Source organism: Quercus lobata, chromosome 3 (assembly GCF_001633185.2).
Source record: "Quercus lobata isolate SW786 chromosome 3, ValleyOak3.0 Primary Assembly, whole genome shotgun sequence".
Taxonomy (NCBI): Eukaryota; Viridiplantae; Streptophyta; class Magnoliopsida; order Fagales; family Fagaceae; genus Quercus; species Quercus lobata.
Window position 1 is genome coordinate 62,862,228 of NC_044906.1, and position 14,977 is coordinate 62,877,204.

Sequence of the window (14,977 nt, forward strand, 5' to 3'; positions counted from 1 at the left end):
CTTGGCACAGAGAATAAATAAATAGGGGGAGAGAGGGTCCCCCTGCCTTAGGCCTCTTGTAGGAGTTATACATCTGTAGGCCTTGCCATTAATGAGGATGGAGTACGAGATTGTAGTAATGCAGTGCATGCTTAGGTTAATCCACTGCTCATGAAACCCAAGCTTTTCCATTATAGCTTCAATGAAACCCTATTCAACATGGTCGAAAGCTTTGCTCATATCCAATTTAGCAGCAATAAAACTCTCCTTCCCTTCTTGCTTATTGTTGAGGAAATGCATGATTTCGAATGCCTCCAGAATGTTGTCGGTGAAGAGGCATTGGAGAAGAGAGCACTTTGGTTTTCAATGATAATCTGAGGGAGAACAACCTTGAGCTTGTTGGAAAGGACTTTTGCAATGATTTTATAAACAACGTTGCTTAGCTGATCGGCCTGAAATCAGTCATTTTGGTGGGAGATTTTTTCTTTGGGACAAGAGCAATGTTGGTTTTATTGAGCTCAGCAATAGGCATATTGAAGTTAAGCACGTTAAGAGCCATGTTAGTAACACTATTGCCAACAATATCCTAGTATTTATGAAAGAAAATTGCTGACATACCACCGGGTCCAGGGGCCTTAGTTGGGTGCATTTGCTTGAGGGCAGTGAGAATTTCATCCTTGGAGAACTCCTTAAATAGCTCCATGTTCATCTCGTTGGTAACTTGCAATGGGATTGCTTCTGTTACATCATCAAAACTAGCAGGCTGGGACGAGGTATAGATATTCTTGAAGTATTGGACAGCAACACCTGCAATAGTGTCATTTTAATTAACTTTCAAAAAGCACTATAATTAAAAGCAATGACAAGCTAAGGAAATGAAGAATCCATTTGTTTCACTATAAAATGTTTTCCGTCAAAACGTTTTCAAGTTTTTGTTATAGATATAAAAATTTTCAAATATTATCCATTAAAATCGGTGCCTTCCAGGCTCCAGCCACCAGACGAGGGAAGAGAAAGCCACTATTTTTTTGTAAAATGTTTTACCAGTTATTTTAGTGCTTAGACTGTTAGACAAGTGGTTGGGATTGTGGTCAATTGATCATGTGCTATTTCCTCCACATACGTAATTCGCTTTGCTTTGGGCAACTTTCATAGTCTCGTTAACAATTGCCCAATCAAGAATCATGTGAAGGGTTTCATACTTTCATTGTTTCTTAGACAGATAAGATTATCTGAAGAGAAATTGAACTTGTCTTCTCAGATTATAAAGACAAAACTGCAAGGATTGAAATCCCAGACTCTTGTGTGGTTATCGTCAAAGCTATATGCTTTAAAATCAGTATCTGTCAAATCTTGAGGAACATCCATTTGGCAACACCCAATCCCAAAGCAAGTCCCATTGACTAAATTTCGTAGGTTATTACATCTGGAAAGGAAGCTGATGGAGAAGGGTTCATGGTTCAGATTACCATTTAGGTATGCATAAGTTGTTGGGAGCAAGTTTTTACTTTTCAACGTAAGTGTCACTGAGTCACAACCAACACCCACGAGCTTGTTTTAGGTGATAGAATTTTGGTTTCTTGCTTTCCAGAGGCTTACCTAATTGACTCGTAGCAGTCATTCCCAGTATACATCATGATGCCAATCTCGTCTTGGATTGAAATGTTGTAACAACAACATTTCCAATTAGTGGTGGAGCCAAGATTTTAGTTTCGAAGGCGCAAAATTAAAAGACAAGATTGAAAGTAAAATTAATCTAAATATTATTAATTGATGTTAATAACAAAATAGATATAGAATTATATACTATTAATGCAATTGTCGTACAAAATCTAATATAATATAAACACTAATTTATTTTTTCATACATAATTTAATTTGTTCAATTGGAAGATTAGTAAAATACACCTTGATATGAGTTTGTTTAGAATTTGAATCTAAATCATTATTATAATTTGGCTTCTCCATAATCTCAATTGATTATAAGTATATATTTCATATTATTAAAAAAAAAATGATAGTTAATAACAATCAAATTAAGAAATTATTCTAAATATATAGAATTTAAACATGTAATTTGATTCTTTAAAATAAATTGAGAAAATAAATCAATATAAAAGAATTATAAAGTTGTATTTTCATTTATGCAAAATTCAGTATTTTTTACTCTATTCTTTAAGTAGTAAGTAGTTAAAATTGGTTCTATAGTAAAAATAAAGTGTTTCAAAATTGAAATTATGAAAAAGTTAAAGTAGAAGAGAAAAAGATTAGGGAACGCTAAGATTTTAGTTTGATATACAAGGACCTAAATATTTTTATTATTATTATTATGATTATGTGGGAATACCTTATTTGAGGAACAAATTGCCCTAAGAAAAGCACTCTAGGAAAAAAAAATTTCCAATGCTTGAGAACATGTGGCAAGGAAAAATAGTATGGGTGTTAAGTAGGACTCACAAAACTTTGTTTTGTTTGGAAAAAGACAATAATGTTACGAAGATTTGCACCTAATATTGCTTTCTTCTCTAGTCTCTAGGTGTGGAACGTTTGTGTCAAGGTTAAAATACTTGATAATGTAATATTTAGGTTGCTACTCTGGATTTTTTTTAGGAGGTCGGGGGGCACTTGCCCCTCTTGCCCCCCCCCCCCCCCCCCTCTGCCCTAGTTTCTAGTCATTGGTTGAGTTTGGCCGCCGAGGTGCAGTAGTGGCTCCACTTTTATTTTATTTATATAGGAAAAAACATTATATAGATAATTAGTTTAAAATAATTTATTCTGTGACCGCTTGACTTGAAAAAAATGTGTGTATATATATATATATATATATATACACTTAAAAAAAAATTATATACTAAATTAACTTATTTTAACCATACAAATAAGAATAATGCTACATCTACAGTATTTTCTTAATAAATCCTATTTGGTAAGTGGTTACTAATTTTAATTTGAACTTAATATTGACGTGTTTTACCCACTAATAATAATTTGTTGCATAAGATTTTTTATAAAATTGTTGTGGTCACTTTATTATTTTCATATCAGCATTTTCAATTTTAAATTTCCACTTTATCTCTTATTAGTCTTTTTTTTTTTCTCTCTTTGCTAGTTGGTAGTACAAAAAAATTATAATATTTCATGAATTTATGTGTTTTTATTTTATTATGTTGATATATTTAAGATGTCTCTGAATTAGATTTTGTATAATGAGAAATACTAATGGATGTCCTTAGGATATTGGTTAACAATCTATTTAAAGAAAGTTTTTATGAAAAAAAAAAACAATTAAAATTTTGATAGCTTTTTTTTTTTTTTTTTTTTTCCATAAAAGTGGTGTCAAAACTTTCCTAAAATAGTTTGCTAACCATTGCCCTAAGAGCACTTGTTAGCATGATCCTTGTATAATTTTAAGTTTCTTAGTAACCACCCTAACAATATTCCTAGAGCCACCACCAGCAAAGTGTCACTATAGATAGAAAAATCTCTAGCAGTATCTTTCGGTTAATAACAACCTTCAATTTATGCCAGATGGATAATGGAGAAGTTTTTGCTGCATTTGTTATTGTTACTGATAATATTATCACACCAACCAATAGCCTCACTATTTTCCTGAAGAGTACGTATTTATGGGTTTTAAGAGTAATGTGTTAGTATGAGCTTCATAGAGATGCTGGACTTTTTAAAGGCATACGTAAAGAGAAGACCCGTTAAATATACGCGAGTCTTGATGTGCATATTTATGACTGGTTTTGTGTTTATACTTCACATTTAACTGATCTAACATGGTAGACCATAAAGTAGACCTTGACTTAATACCCAAAAAAGAAAAAAAGAAAAAAAAAATTAAGTGGAGCTTGACTTTGACAAAAGTTAACAGATACTCTAAGAACATTGGTTTAGAAAGTATTTTTAGAAATTTTTTTAGGAAAAGAAAAAAGTAATTAACTTTTTTTACAACTTTTTATATTTCTAATAAAAGTTTAGTATTAAAACTTTCTTAAAATAATCAATTAACAAATATAAGATTAATTATAGATAATTTTAGTATTGAGATAGAATGCAAGGTAAAAATTTGTTGACTTAAGAGCATTTGTAACAGTTTAGCTATATTGCTATATTGCTAAATTTTAGCTACATTGCTACTCAAATAATGCTTTAGCAGTGGAGCTAAATCCATTTTTTTTAGCTCTACTGCTACAGTGCACATCTATAGATAGATGTGCACTGTTCATTAGAGCTAAAAATAAATATATTATTTTATCACCCGGCTTCTATTATTTTATTCCACCGGCTTCCACTTGCTCATTTCTTTTTCATTCTTTTATCTGTGCCTCTCTCTCTCTCTCTCTCTCTCTCTCTCTCTCTCTGAGACTCTAAAGCTCATTTCTCTCAATTCACTCTCTCAACTCTGGTCCGGTCTCTCCATTCACTCTCTCAACTCCGGTCCCTCAGACCCACGTTGCCGAATCCCAACGTCACCGAAGCTCAACTCCGGTCCCTCAGACCCACGCCGCCGAAGCCCAACGTCAGCTCAACTCCGATCCCTCAAACCCATGCCGTCGAAGCCCAACATCACCGAAGCTTAACTCTGGTCTCTCAACTCCCACCGAAGCTCAACTCCGGTCCCTCGACGTTTGGGTAGCTAGATTTGGGTTTGGTGGGTTCGATTTGTGATTTGTGGGTCCGATTTGTGATTTGTGGCTATGGGTTTGTTTTGTGGTGTGTTGGGGGTTTGTTTTGTGGTGCTGTGTTGGCGGTGGTTGTGCCGTGTTTTGTGGTGCTGTGGGTTTTTTTTTTTTTTTTTTTTTCCTGCTATGGTGGTGGTGGTGGTGGTTGTGGCTGTGGTTGTGGCTGTGGCTGTGGTTGATGGTAGAGTGGTTATGGTCGGTGCTGTGATGTTTTTTTAATGTAGTGGGATATATTATTTTATTGTAGTGGTTATATTATTTTATTGCGATGTTTATATTATTTTATTGTGTTAAAAGCTAAAATAGATTCACTGCTGCGACATGTGTGTAGGTAAAATAAATAAAGTAACTTTTGATGGAGCTAAAAAGCTAAATTTTTAGCTTCACTACTGTGGATGCTCTAAGATTGATTTAAGAAAAAAAGATTTTTTTAATCATGAACGTTTTCTTTTTTTACTTAGAACTTTATCACATTTAACATGGCCGCTAGCAAATTGGATCTAGAGTTCCTCAATTGGAGATTTACCGTAGTAGTAAATTAATTATACTATATATGCATCCGCTGTGTGTGTGTGTGTATATATATATATATATATATATATAATCACTCTCATAACATATGGGTATCATGTAGTTGTGGGATTATATATATATATATATATATATATAATCACTCTCATAACATATGGGTATCATGTAGTTGTGGGATTACTATTTTGTGTGAGAAATGATGCATATGGAAGACAAAACATACCTTTTATTCTCAGTACTTAATTTATATTCATGGGGAAGCAAAATACACCAACTATTAAAGAGTAATATTTATAAACGAAGATATGCAAGAAAATCAATATGATATTTATTTGCAAGTTTATTATTCTTCTCACCACTTTTAGGATAAAGCTCCTTAAAAATAAAAGGAAGCATAAAAAAAAAAAAAAGGAGAAAATGGAAAAATGGACATGATGGTGTAAAAAAATAAAAATAAAAAAGAAATGGGAATTACACAATTACTACTTCTAAGAAGTATGTAATCAAGCTAAGATTATATCCCACCATCAAAGTCCAATATTACATGGTATTTACGCTATCATATATATCGGCACTATTATTCCTTACATCATATTTGCTAGAATTTGAAGTCCTAGCAAGCAAGTGTTCAGTCTCTTCAGAGTTGAAATCCGCATTAACCCATGAATGCTTCTCCATCCTCCTTAAACCCTCCAATTCTGTTGCTACTTCCTTCATAGTGGGCCTATCTTCCCCTTTCAATTTTAAGCACTTCTTTGCAATATTTGCCACTTCTTTCAATTGTTTGGCATTTCCTTCATTTGTTATATGTTTCTCAAGAACTTCAAACAATCTATTCTCTTTCAAAGAAAGGAGAAAATAGGTAACTAGACTTCTCTCCACCTCAGGCTTATCAAACGAAAGTGCCTTTCTTCCTGTCAATAGCTCTACGAGGATCACTCCAAAGCTATAAACATCACTTTTATCAGTCAATTGACTTGTTTGCAAGTATTCAGGGTCTAAGTATCCAATAGTTCCTTGCACCATTGTAGCTAATTCTGTTTGGTCTAGTGGAATTAATCTTGAAGCTCCAAAATCTGATACCTTTGCTGTGTAACTACTATCTAGCAATATGTTTGAAGGCTTGACATCTCTATGGATTATAGGTGTAGAAGCTGCAGAGTGTAGATATGATAGTGCTTCTGCTGATTCTATAGCTATCCTGAGACGAGTTTCCCAAGAAATCTTGTTTTCATTATGTATGTACTCGAAGAGTGTACCATTCGGTACAAATTCGTAGACTAGTAAAGGAACTGGATTCTCCAAACAACAACCCAATAGTTTAACCACATTTCTATGATTAATTTGGGAAAGCACAACTATCTCATTGATGAATTGCTCAATTTGGTTTTCATCTACCATTTTGGACTTCTTGATAGCCACAATCCTATTATCCGGTAAAAATCCTTTATAAACAGTACCAAACCCTCCTCGACCAATGATTAGAGTTTCATCATAATTGTTGGTAGCCTTCTTCAACTCTTCTGTGGTGAAGATTTTAGCTGTTTCAGTTAAATTTTCTTGTCCAGAGAGTAGCTGTTGCAAAATCAACCCTCCATTTTGCTTAAAGAACTTTTCTCTAAGATTAATCAGGTTTCTTTGCTTGACTATGAAGTACAGCGAAGAGCTGCAGATAAGCATGACTATCAAGCCTATGCCAACACCTACATTTGAAAGAAATAGAAAATCATTAATTGACTTCGTACCATTTTTAGTGAGACTTGGTGGACTCAGAGAACTATCCCACTAGGAAAACCAAGTTGAACGATTACATTAAAGAGTCATTATTACAATTCATACCCCACAGTGACAATCAAGTTTTGGAACCTTTTTCATGAATACAAATCTTCTTCATCACTTATTGTATACAACTCTATGTTCTATTAATCACTTGTCATGTATTAATTTTACTTTTCTTATAAAATAACTGAAGTTTAAAATGGAAAAAAATCAATATATAGCAAGTTGTGATTAATAGACCATAAAGTGGTATATAAAAAAAAGTACAAAGGCCTAGATTTGTATTCCTTTTTCACACCCCACGTAGACAATCAAGTTGTGGGTTTTTTTTCTTCCATTTTTTTTTTTTCACTAAATTTAATCAATGAACTTTTTTGTGACTCTTGATTGATTAAGTCTGAATTATCCATGAAGTTGGAGAACAGACTAAATAAAATGTTTTAATAGGTCCAAAATTCTTTTCTTAATCTTTCCAAACTAAACATGGCCTTCTTTTTCACCCCCCCCAAAAAAAAATAAAAAAAAATCACATTTTATCTTTTGATCAACGGTAGAAAATCATTTTATATTATATATGATCCTGCATTTTTTTTTTTTGAAAGCATATATGATCCTGCATTTAAAGCTCAACCTCAAAAAAATGTTTTTGTGAAAGATGGTAAGGTGATGGCACCAGTTTTCAAACGTTATTCATGATGAATGATATTTAACCCAACTTGATGATATGACACAATACTCAAACGTTTGGTTTACGAATTCACATTACCCATAACTTCCATATTTCTGAATAATCTGATGTCTGGGAATTTGGATGCCCAATAAACTACTTTTATGCGTGGTTAATTTGAGTAGGTATCTACTATGATTCTAAGGAGTATCAAATTCCTATATTTGGTTTATTCCTAAGGATTTTATAAGAATTATTTATTTTTCTCACAATATTCTTAGATTTATAAAAAAAATATATATATCAAGTCATATTTTTTTTATATCTTTCAACAAATAAATAATAAGAAAAAGAAAAGGAAAAAATATATATATGATATGATATGATATAATATAATATAAACTATAAATCAAGTCAAGCTTAATAAAATAATAGTCTAAAATTTCATAAAATACAAAAATAATAAATAAAAATTTGGGTTTATCATGGTATATCGCGAAATAATGTTTTGTCAAAAAAAAAAAAAAAACAAAAATTCAGCTTCTAGCTCAACTTCAAATAGGAGATACAAATAATAACTACATTTCATATTTCTATTTTTTTTAATCATATTTCGATTTTTTATAAAGTAAGAATAGATATATTTCTTTAAGCTCTAGGGCATGAAAGAATGTGTTAAAATAGTAAGTTATATTTTATATAACTTTTTTCATATATGAGAATGTGAATATTCATTATTTTAATAATAATCCATGTTCCTACAATAAAAATAAGAATTGACCGGAATATAGATTTTTTGTGTGATTTGCAACTGAACATGGAAATGTAACACTACTTGTACACGACAGTGCAATAGAGTAAGTATACTCACCAACCGAGAGGTTAATTGCTAGTGATGATTTACGAGCAGGTTGATCGGCGACACATGCCTCCATATCCAGATGGTATCCCTCTATGCACTCACAATGATAACTTCCAGGCACATTAACACATTTTTCTTTGCTTTTGCAGGTATTGTTCTTTTCAACTTCACATTCGTTAATGTCTATAATGGTAGTGTAAAAAATAATAATAACTTAGAAGAATTAATAAAAAAAACAACTTAGAAGTACTATAATCGAAAGCAACAAAAAACTATTGAAACGAAAGTGTAACGCATTGCCACATATATAATACACGTGATGATTTCGTTAAAAAAAAAAGTGTTTATTATTATTATTTTCTGAAAAATGATTGTAGAATGTAGATATGTAAGTTAATTGAATACCTTGGCAACCGTCTTTGAGGTATGGGTTTCCTTCGTAACCATCCTCGCAATCGCAACGGTACCCTGGCCCGCTCGTGAAATTGAGATCAACACATTTGCTATTTGCTCCACATAGGTAATTCTCTTTTTTCTGAGCAGCTTCACACCTCTCGTCACCAACTGCCCAATCAAGAACCATCGGAAGTCTTTTAGTCTTTCGTAGACTGGTAAGCTTACCCTTGGAGAATTTGAATTTGTCTTCTTGGATAATAAAGGCATAGCTGCATGGACTGAAATCGAAGACGTTTTTGTATTGATTAAAGCTATATGCTTTAAAACTAACATGTTTTAGTCCTTCCGGAATCTTCATCTGGCAACACCCAATCCCAAAGCAATTCCCATCGGTAACATTTTGAGACGAGTTCCGTGGTTTTTTTCCTGCTTCTTAACTGAATCGTTGTAACAGTCAAGGTTCCTAGGCTTCAAGATGTTAATCTCGCCTTCGATGGAAATGTTTGTAACTTTGAGGACTCCAATCTTTGGTTGAGCAGTTGGGTCAGACAAGTTACATTTGACCAAAAAATTTCTAGCAGTGTCATTCAGGTGACAATCTTCAGTCATGCCAAAGGGATATGGAATTGTTACATTTCCACATTTTTTGGGGCAGTCAGGCAGGGCTACTTGATATTCTGTTGCTGCGGCTGCCATTACTACTGATAATATCACCCCAACCCAGGTGACTTGCACAAGCATTCTATAGAAACCCATAGCCCCACTATTTTCCCAGAAGAGCGTCTAGGATTAGTGTCTTGGTGTGTATGGAAACTTGGTACATATGCTGGACTATTTAAAAGCAGACGGAAAGCTAAGACGTTCAATACTTGGGGTATGTTTGGATGAAGGAGTGAAAAAGTGAGAGAATAGAAAATTAATGAGAAGATAGAAAAGTGGGAGGATAGAAAAGATTTAGTCTTCTCTCGTGTGTGTTTAGTTAGAGGGGTGGAAAAGTAAGAGGATATAAAACTCTTTTATTTGGTTGAAGAGAAAAGTTGAAGAATGGAGAATATAGTTTATATAAATTGACTATTATACCCTTATTACATAATATATAAAAAATAAATTTATTTGTACTTATTAAATAATATAAAAATTAACGCATCATACATATAAATTTATATTATTTTTCTTTATTATTGTAATGTAAAAATTACAATAGTATACATATAAATTTATATTATTTTCTTTATTACCACATAATATAAATTTGCTGGGTAACAAACATTGTATGATACATATCAAAAAAAGAAAAAAAAAGCCAAACAAAAATTCTAGGATGCGTCTTTGCTGTGAGGAAAAACTGGGCAACAAAAGCCATCCATATAAATTTATATAAAAATTGTAGGATGCGTGTTTGCTGGGCAACAAAAGCCATCCATATAAGTTCAACAAATTATATATTGGGCAGAAATCTCATGTTAAAATCATGGGCAACATCCTTCACCTGGGCAACAAATTTACACAATTCAACTAGTTTTTAACACATCCTTCATCTGGGCACCAAAAACAAAAAATTAACAAGCAAAGAATAGATTAATAACAAAAGAAGAGAATGAGGGCAAGGAAAAACAAAAATGAGAAGAGAAGTCGAGATTACCATTGCTGTGAAGAGGCTGAAGAGAGAATTGATGATGAGAGCTAGGAAAGTGAGAATTACATGGGGTAGGTGAGAGCAAAAGGTAAGGCTATCTTTGTCTTTCCAACTGAGCCAACACTTTCATCCCTCTATTCTCTACATTTTGGAGAAAAAAAGTTTTGTGTGAGTCCGCGTAAGAAATATTTGGGCCACACTTTAAAATTTTTTCTTTCTTCCTCTCCCAACCAAACCACACATAAACTCATTTTCTGTTAAACATCAAGCACTACCTCTTTCCCTTTCTCTAGAAATATCTAGAGTATACTGGATTGTATACTAGAGAGAATACCAGATTGTACCGTTATTTCTATATGACTCATGTGCACATTTTCAGGGGGAGAAATTCTATCTCGTGCATATTCGTAGGGAGAGAAAGTTATAGGGGAGATGTATATACAAAGAGGGAGAAGACATTTCTTTTCAAGAAAACCTTGCTTTGTTTGTTTTACTCTTTGTTTGTTTTCTTGTTTAGCTTTATGGTGCTTTGAGTTATGTTTAGTATCTATACTTTGTTGCTCTTATCGCATCATGTTTATGTGTTAGACATGCATACATCCTTATGCTATTGTGTTTTGTTGATTGAAAGTTCGGATTTGTATAAATACACAAGAGCTTGTTTAGACCCCCAAATTAAAATTACGGCTAGATAGTTTTTACTCTTAACTTATACTAAGTGCGGAACAAGAGTAAATGAAGCGCAATCACCGAATCTACTCTAGTGCATAAACATGAACAACAAAAAACAAAAGTAAAGCACAAGAGTAAGGGAAGATAGATGCAAATACAAGATAACACCAAGACGTGTTATCGAAGAGGAAACCGAAGAACTCGGCGAAAAACCTCTCCGCGACCCTCCAAGTCGAAATTAATCCACTAGAGAATAAAGTTGGAGTATACGAATAACAAAAGACCTTTCAAGCCTAGTCTACCTAATGTATTTAAGCCTTCCAAGCTCCTGCTACTAACGGATTTCTCAGAGTCATGTCTTCTCTAGCTTTCCGAATCCTGCAATACGCTCGATTGCATCCGCCAAGCTTCACCAGCTTCTCTTGGCAAATTCCCAAAACTTCCCAAGCTCCAAAACATTCTCTACACTCTAAAAGTGTGTGGGTTGTGATTGGGTACAAATCTCCTCTCAAGTTATGACAATGAAAGAGGGAAGGAGAAGTGACTAGAATGATTTTTCACTAAGGATGAGTAGCTCTCTCTCTAAAAAATGGGTGTGTTGTATTGAAAAAACCTATCTAGAGTTTTTCTCTTTGAATATAGTCTCTCTTACTTTTGTGAGTAATGAGGGTATAATAGTATGGGTGAAGGATAAGAAAGTTACATTTAAAATCCTCTAGTCAGAATGTTTTGTGGGTACCTCGCGGGTTGGCCCTTCTTGCGAGACACTCGCGAAACTAATAGCCTGGCATGACTCTTCAACTTCCAGCATGTGCATCTCATGTACCCTTTTTGTGGGTTACTCTTCTCGTGAACTTCTTGCGAGCTAATCATGAAACTGTATTGATTGTTCAATTCATACTCGATTCTTCACCAACTTAATACTAAACCCAATACAATAAAATCCCACAAAAATACAAAGAACAAAATTAAAGCAATTACAACAATTTTTTCCATGGAATAAAGCGAACATAAAACATAGTTATAAATCACAACTTTACAAGTTTATCTCAATTTCTCTCTCTTTGGAATTTCCTAGAGACTTCCTTGACTAAACAAATTTTAGCCAAAACTTTGTACAATATCTAGAAGCTTGGAGAAAGATAGTATTTTATTGTCAATAAAAAGATGAAGCTAGAAGCTTCTTAACCAACATATGTTGGGTTTTGTGAAGTTTAGTTGTGCTTGATTCGGATTATGATCCGACTCAAAATAATGTTGTTACAGTTTGTAACCCATTGTGAATCTTGTGCGTAGGATATAAAAACTGTTGTTTTTAAGATTTTTTTGATGTCATTTTTGTGAGAGAGAAAAACTATACTGCCGCACTCTGTATTTTTTTTCTGGGAATAGTGAAATTCTTGCAACTCCGTGAACGTAGGAAAATTGCCGAACCACGAAAATATTATCTTGTGTGTGATTAATTTTTCTTTGGCATTTATTTTTCTCTATTTTTGCATCTCACGGGTCTAGAAATTTCAAACCTATTTCCATCAACATAGAACAAGTATAAATAAAGAAATGGTGCTCAGTTTTTGTGTGTGTCATATAGCACCAATAAAGCACCAAGTGAGACGTGTAAGGTGAAGTGTGTGAGAGACGTGTGGAATAAGGTGAAGTGTCAGTGAAGAAGCACCAAGTGAGACGTGTAAGGTGAAGTGTGGAATAAGGTGAAGTGTCAGTGAAGAGAAATACTTGTGTGAAGTGAGGTGAAGACGTGTGAAGTGAAGAAAAGAAAGTCAAGAGTGGTTGTGTCATAGTGTTAGCAGCTAGGTGTCCAGGAGTAAGGTGTTAGTGTGTGCAATTATGTTTGTGGATAAGAATCCGGTGCAATACATAAGGTATTGCATCGTATGCAATTCACCCAAATCATTCATATATTTTTTTACCTTTCACTTTTTTAACTTTTACTTTTTATTTTTTTTAATTTTTTTCTTAACTTTTTTGAATCAATGGTTGAGATTGAAAGTTGCTTTTTGCAACTAACAATCTCGACCATTCATAAAAATTGCATCAGGTGAGAAAGTATCGTGTGTAGTGAAAGAAAGGTGCTACGTGTGCACTAGTGTTAGTGAGTCAAAGCATCAGTGCTGGTAAAGTGTTGTAATTCAAAAAGTTCAGTTTTTAAATATAAGTTGTTTACTTAGGCTTTTGTTCAACAATCTAATATTAGAGCTTTCGCTAAGTTAACATTTTCCACCCTATTTTCTTTCTATTATTTTTTATCCACTCTATTTTGCCACAACCAAACACACCCTTGAAGTGCATGTTTATGGTTTATTTGTATTTACACTTCACATCTTGAACAAGTGCATGGGGGATGGGTACACCTTGAGTTTGACAATGGCTAAATTGTACTATTGAGTATAGACTGATTAAAACTATATTAAATTCTCAGCAGTCTTTTTTGTTTGGAGAATTTCATACATGCTCGATTTTTTATAGGCAGGCGGGAAGAAGAATTGTTCAACATGAGACTTTTCGTTCATATACTTTTACATTAATTACATGCATAGGTTTTTATTTTTATTTTTTATACAAGATAGAAATTTTGCTCTGGCCTTATTTAAGTGTATATGTTGTGAAACCTTCTCATGGAGACTTGAACTTCAATAATTGCCCTCACACCTTACAAGTACTTATACTTGTAAAATGACCATCACACTAAGACTATGCAGTGGTACATCTAGAAGTGGATGTTGCATAACGTAGACTATGTATGGAAACATCGTACATATCCTGCACTATTTAAAAGCAAAAGGAAAGATAAGACCCGTCCAATACTCGAGAAGTGCATGTTTATGGTGGATTTGTGTTTACACTTCACATCTTGAACAAGTGCATGGAAGATGGATAGACCATGACTTTGATAACGGCTAAATTGTACTATGGAGTATAGACTGATTAAAAATGCATTAAATTCTCTGCGGGTTTTTTTTTTTGTTTTTGTTTGGAGCACTTCATGCATGATCAGTTTTTAATAGGTAGGCGGAAAGAAGAATTGCTCAACATGAGACTTTATGTTTATGTACTGTTACATTAATTACATCTAGAAGTTTTTCTATTTTTTTATTTTTTTATACATGATAGAAATTTTATTTTTGCCTAATCAAAGTATATATGTGTGTGAAGCTCCCTTTTGGAAACTTGAACTCTGACTTTTTCCCCTCACACTCTACAAATATTTATACTTGTAGAATGACCATCTTACCAAGAGTGTGTGGTGGTACATCTAGAAATTGATGTTGCATAATGTAAACTTTGATAATAATAACTAAAGTCTTAAGTGAGTCCTTTTGTTTGTTTGTTTGTTTTTTTTTTTTTTTTTTGTTATAATAAATTATCTCGATTAAACTCAATACATGGAGTAGAGACTTGTCCGTGAGGCTTACTTTAAACAATTTTTATAATTTTAAATGAGATTTAATGCATTGACAGTGAAGAGAAATACTTGTGTGAAGTGAGGTGAAGACGTGAAATGTGTGAAGTGAAGAAAAGAAAGTCAAGAGTGGTTGTGTGATAGTGTTAGTAGCTAGGTGTCTAGGAGTAAGGTGTTAGTATGTGCAATTGTGTTTGTGGATTAGGATCCAATGCAATTCACCCAAATCATTAATGTATTTTTTTTACCTTTCACTTTTATAACTTTTACTTTTTACATCTTTTAATTTTTTTTCTTAACTTTTTTGAATAAATGGTTTAGATTGAAAGTTGTTTTTTGCAACTAACAA

At 33.2% G+C, this 14,977-nt stretch overlaps 1 protein-coding gene across 1 annotated transcript; it reads right to left on the reverse strand.

Moving 5' to 3' along the window:
* Window positions 1-5,738: 5,738 nt before the first annotated feature.
* On the reverse strand, window positions 5,739-9,688 carry LOC115981235 (putative wall-associated receptor kinase-like 16). Its single transcript, XM_031103397.1, has 4 exons — window positions 9,355-9,688; window positions 8,912-9,310; window positions 8,516-8,689; window positions 5,739-6,901 (listed from the first exon to the last, which is right to left on the reverse strand). Exons 1-4 carry the CDS (start codon window positions 9,656-9,658, stop codon window positions 5,739-5,741), a joined length of 2,040 nt encoding a protein of 679 aa, XP_030959257.1. The 5' UTR covers window positions 9,659-9,688.
* Window positions 9,689-14,977: the final 5,289 nt, after the last annotated feature.